The sequence below is a fragment of the Notolepis coatsorum genome (genome assembly GCF_963971535.1).
Source record: "Notolepis coatsorum genome assembly, chromosome: 1".
NCBI classification, from domain to species: domain Eukaryota; kingdom Metazoa; phylum Chordata; class Actinopteri; order Aulopiformes; family Paralepididae; genus Notolepis; species Notolepis coatsorum.
Window position 1 is genome coordinate 12,156,572 of NC_140165.1, and position 6,000 is coordinate 12,162,571.

At 45.8% G+C, this 6,000-nt stretch overlaps 1 protein-coding gene across 1 annotated transcript in view; it reads right to left on the minus strand.

Annotated features, from left to right (window-relative positions):
• LOC311234717 (sodium-driven chloride bicarbonate exchanger-like) overlaps positions 1–6,000 on the minus strand; it is a gene marked incomplete at both ends in the record, with an annotated part of 69,658 nt that overhangs the window by 18,561 nt on the left and 45,097 nt on the right. The window contains one exon of the mRNA XM_084321961.1: positions 3,707–3,958. Within this exon, the coding sequence (XP_084178087.1) occupies positions 3,707–3,958 (252 nt within the window). The remainder of the gene's footprint in view (positions 1–3,706; positions 3,959–6,000) is intronic.

The window sequence follows — 6,000 nt, forward strand, 5'->3', positions numbered from 1 at the left end:
TGTTGTTTGTTATGAGACCCACAACTGTGGTATCGTCTGCAAACTTGATGATGTAATTGGAGGGGTAGGAGGGGGAACAGTCATGTGTGAGCAGGGTGTACAGTAATGGGATGAGTACGCAACCCTGCGGGGCGCCGGTGCTGAGAGACAGGGTGGACGAGATGTAGTTGCCCAGTCTGACGGCTTGTGTGCGGTTTGTGAGGAAGTCCAGCACCCAGTTACACAGTGTATTACACAGACCCAGGGTTTGGAGTTTACTGATGAGTTTACGGGGGAGTATGGTGTTGAAGGCAGAGCTATAGTCGACAAAGAGCATTCTTACGTAGGTGTTTTTCTTCTCTAGGTGTTCTAGGGCGGTATGAAGCACAATGGCTATAGCATCTTCAGTTGATCTGTTCTGCCTATAAGCAAACTGGTATTGGTCAAAGGAGGCCGGAATGATGGATGTGATGTGTTTCCTGACCAGTTTCTCTAGACATTTAGCAGGAAGGGGGGTGAGTGCCACGGGTCTGTAATCATTCAGGCACGTGATAACTGACTGCTTGGGTACTGGTATAATTGTGGATGTTTTGAAGCGTGGCTAACGCTAATGGCACCGCTAATGGCACGCATACCAGAGGCTAACTGCCTAAGAAAACAGGCACAGAGGCACTGAAAGAGGATTTCACCCATCTAATGAACACACTAGACTAGACAAATATCAAGATGTATCCATCAGTGGACCAATTGCATGCTTTTGCAGAGGACAAGGAGCCTTCCGTTAACTCCTTCAGACATTAACCACCCCCACAGCCCAAATGGAATGATAAAAAAAGAAAAGAAAAAGAAAATAAATATATATACATTTTTTTCATAGTCGACTAATAGTCGACTATCGGCAAATTTCGGCCAATCATAGTCGACTATCACTATCCAAATCCTTAGTCAGGGACAGCCCTACACGACGGCAAGACTGTCCAACACACAACCTCACAAGACTGTTCATCACACAACCTCACGACGGCAAGACTGTTCAACACACAACCTCACGACGGCAAGACTGTTAAACACACAACCTCACGACGGCAAGACTGATCAACACACAACCTCACGACGGCAAGACTGATCAACACACAACCTCACGACGGCAAGACTGTTCATCACACAACCTCACGACGGCAAGACTGATCAACACACAACCTCACGACGGCAAGACTGATCAACACACAACCTCACGACGGCAAGACTGATCAACACACAACCTCACGACGGCAAGACTGTTCAACACACAACCTCACGACGGCAAGACTGTTCATCACACAACCTCACGACGGCAAGACTGTTCAACACAGAACCTCACAACGGTAGGGCTGACCCCTATTAGTCGAATAGAAGACTAATCGATCGAAAGGAGCCGTAGTCGACTGCCAACCTCTTAGTCGAATACAAAAAAAATTCTAAATTTTATTTGTATTATTATATATTTTGTATCATTCTTTCCAAAAGAAAAGAGGCCTAGAAGCGTGGCTAATGCTAATGGCACGCATACCAGAGGCTAACTGCCTAAGAAAACAGGCACAGAGGCACTGAAAGAGGATTTCACCCATCTAATGAACACACTAGACTAGACAAATATCAAGATGTATCCATCAGTGTTCAACATCAGTTCAACAGTCACACAACCTCACGACGGCAAGACTGTTCAACACACAACCTCACGACGGCAAGACTGTTCAACACACAACCTCACGACGGCAAGACTGTTCAACACACAACCTCACGACGGCAAGAAGACTGTTCAACACACAACCTCACGACGGCAAGACTGTTCAACACACAACCTCACGACGGCAAGAAGACTGTTCAACACACAACCTCACGACGGCAAGACTGTTCAACACACAACCTCACGACGGCAAGAAGACTGTTCAACACACAACCTCACGACGACAAGAAGACTGTTCAACACACAACCTCACGACGGCAAGAAGACTGTTCAACACACAACCTCACGACGGCAAGACTGTTCAACACACAACCTCACGACGGCAAGAAGACTGTTCAACACACAACCTCACGACGGCAAGACTGTTCAACACACAACCTCACGACGGCAAGAAGACTGTTCAACACACAACCTCACGACGGCAAGACTGTTCAACACACAACCTCACGACGGCAAGACTGTTCAACACACAACCTCACGACGGCAAGAAGACTGTTCAACACACAACCTCACGACGGCAAGACTGTTCAACACACAACCTCACGACGGCAAGAAGACTGTTCAACACACAACCTCACGACGGCAAGACTGACTTCTCTACGAGACGGACTGGACACGCTGTGTACACATGGTGGGAGATAAGACCCCCTCCCCCCCTCTCTCTTTGATCTACCCATCTTTCCTTCTTATCCACATCCCTCCCCCCATTCCCTCCTTTCCCATCTTTCTATATGTCCCCAAAGATGTCACATTCCTTTGACCCCCTGCACCCTTTACAGTTTGTATGTATAAAGATGGTTCAAGATCCAGTGAAGGGTCTCTCTTCCCTGGTGTCTTAGCTAGCTACCTCGTGGAGAGTCATCCAGCCTAACTCTTACTATTTTGTATTGATACTTTGATTGAGTAAAAAAAAAAAAAAATGTAGGCGGCTACGTGGCGTAGTGGGCAAGGCGCTCGCCACGAATGCGGAGACGCTGGGCTCGCCTGTTCGAGCCCAGCGCTCCACATTGCTTTCAGTTTAGCTGGTCGTTCATACTAATACACATTGGCCGTATTAGGGGGTGGGAAACTGATGGGTGGGGATCGGGCGTTGTGGACAGCGACTCCTACAGGTCGGTTGGTGCGCCTGCGCAGTAGAATCAGGAAGTGTCGGGGGCAGCGTGAGCCTCCCACGCGTTACTCCTCGCCACTGAGAGATCGAGCTGCGCAGGTGAAATGATGCGACTGCTGTTACCTCAAGTACCGGAGGGGACTTGTGCTATGTATGACTTAGTCCACATTGCAGCCGGCTTGTGGGAGGCAAGAAACAGCGTCCGTGACAGGGGAGGGTTGAATTGGATGATACGAAATTGGGATGGGAGAAAATATAGAAAAAATGGGAGAAAAAGTGGATAAGAAAAAAAAAAAAATTATTATCTTTTTCCCCCTTCTCTTTTCCGTTAGTCGTTATGCCAATTCCCAATCTCCTTCCTGGTCGTTACGCACTCTACCCCCTACCGTCGGTCTGGGAGGGCGGAGACTATCACATGCTTCCTCCGACACATGTGTACCCACCCAGCCCATCGCTTCTTTTCACCTGGCAGCGCGGACTCTCACTGGGGGAGTGTAACGTGTGGAAGGGTCACACTACCTCCCCCAGATCCTTCCCTCGCTGTTCAGGCGCCCCGACCGAACTGTAGGAGTAGCTGTTTACAACGACCAGGACCCACCCCACAGGCTTTCCCACCCGCCGACACTGCCAATTGTGTCGGTATGGACGGCCGACCAAGCCGGAGGTACCGCAGCTGGATTCGATCCCACTGTCTCTGCGGTGGTAGACAGACGCTTAGTCCGCTGCGCTACCCGGCCGCCCCTTGATTGAGTTAATAAATCGTATTAATCAAGTCTCTTTGGATTGAGTAAGTTATTAGCTTTGGCTATTTTCCACCACAGCATCCACCAGTGAGAGTTTCACCAGCTGCTACCAGCTGTGATGACCCCCCCCACCCCCCGACCCCTGACCTTGAGGAAGGAGGTCATGAAGACAGAGCAGCCCATCAGGGTGAAGATCATCAGGCCGGTGAAGCGCTGCTCCCGGATGCCCAGGAACTTGGGCTGCTCCCCGGGTGCCGAGCACTCGGACTCCAGCTTCAGGCTGTTGACGTGGGAGATGGAGAGGACGGTCGCCGCCACGAACCAGGGCAGCCCCATCACCGAGCACACGCCCAGCATCACCCCCACCACGAACAGGTCCAGGTGGTACCCGCAGCCTTTCTGTGAGGGACCGGAGGAGGGGAGAGTCGTCGTCAGGTGGGACGTTTTTCATCTCTAGTTGAGGCTATGGTGGGGTCTACAGTAGGTTAAGGTAAGGGTTTATAAACAAACATAAACAACCATACATTAATTTAAATGATACATTCAGAAATCAATAATTTCTTTGGGGGGAAATGCTAAACTTTTATTCGGCACATTTCTAAAAGCTCTGTGGATGTATTATTATTATTATTATTATTATTATTATTATTATTATTATTATTATTATTATTATTATTATTATTATTATTATTATTATTATTGTAATATTATTATTATTATTATTATTATTATTATTATTATTATTATTATTATTATTATTATTATTATTATTATTATTATTATTATTATTATTATTATTATTATTATTATTATTATTATCTATCTTTTTTTTTAATTATTAGTCTACATACAAGTCTTATCTCTAGCACCTTTAAGAAAAATCCTCAAAAAAATATATATATACGGTATATATATATATAAAAAAAGAAATAATAATAATAATATATATAAAAATCACCGCGCAGGTGATTGATTGATTGAAAATTTTATTAACAGATTGCAGAATGGGTACAATACAGTACGGCTCAATACACACAATTGTTAAGGGGATGCAGACCAGAGAAAGACTTTCGTCTTGTTTACATCAGGGTCCCCCAGTTTCAATTCATAATGAATTGTAAGTAAGGGTGCAATTTGCACCGTGCAATCCATTCTTTGTGGATCCCGACCCTAGTATTTTAGTATAAAATTTGATAATTTTTTTTACATATGCAAATATATTGATATGTGACGCCACTTATCGATATCACGCAGTCATCGATAATTATCGATATATCGATAAGTGGTCTCAGCCTTATATCTTATCTTATAAAAAAAAATTAAAAAAGAATAACACATTGTTCCCAGCCTCTGATCGGCAGGTCAGTACATTGTGTGTACTTTTTGATGAACACAATGGTGGTCTTATCGTTCCGACGTGACCCTGGAAACACCACTACAGGCTGGAAACATCTAATTGGGCCAAAAGCACCCTGCATCAATAATCAATCAGATGTTTTTGGCCGAGTGGTGTCCCCAGAGTCGTGTCGGAAAACTAACACCGCCATGGGCTTTAAGAGTGAGAGCTGTAGTAGAGCTGCTCCATTTCAGCTGGGAAGCTAAACGCACTCTTCTCTGAAGTTGCCAACTGCAGCTTTAAGTCTTGAAATTGATTACACCAGGCCAAAGGATTCAGTAAAACACAGGCACAGATTCCCATCGTATGTTCTAGCCTGCACTCTGAAGTTTCAACTCTGAACCGTTTAAATGTGTCATCGAAAAATCTGTACTACTGTAAGTTAATTCCATTACATTCAATTTGTTGCATCAAATATGAATAGATCATTGACGGACGGATGGACTGCATTTATATAACAGCTTTAATCCAAATCACTTTACGACCTATGCCTCGCATTCACCCATTCACTCACACATTCACACACCGACGGCGGAGGCGACCATGCAATGTGCCCAACCTGCTCATCAGGAGCAGTTAGGGGGTTAAGGCCATGGTTAGACTAGGTGTTTTTGTTTTTGTTTTGTTGCTGAATGAATACGTTTGCTGTCCCTGTTAAATAGAAATGCCGTTTTGGCAGGAAAACGCGTTGCCCTACTGACAACGCTGAAATTGTGTTTCCGCTTTGGAAAAACGCCAAAACTCGCCGACAACGAGTCGTGTAATCTGCGCGGAGCCGTCGCACTACGTTGCGACCTGGAAAAGCGAAACTCATCCTGAAAACGAAACGAAAACACCCTAGGTGTAACCTCCCCCTTAGAGTGTCTTTGCTCAAGGACACTTCGACACGCTGCCGGGGGAGGAGCGGGAATCGAACCGGTAACGTCCCGATTACCAAAAGACTGCTCCACTGTCGCCCACCCCCCCCCCCCCCCACACACTTTTTCAAGTAAAAGAAAGTGATGTAGAGCTGCTCTATTTCAGCTGAGTCACTCTTGCAAAATTC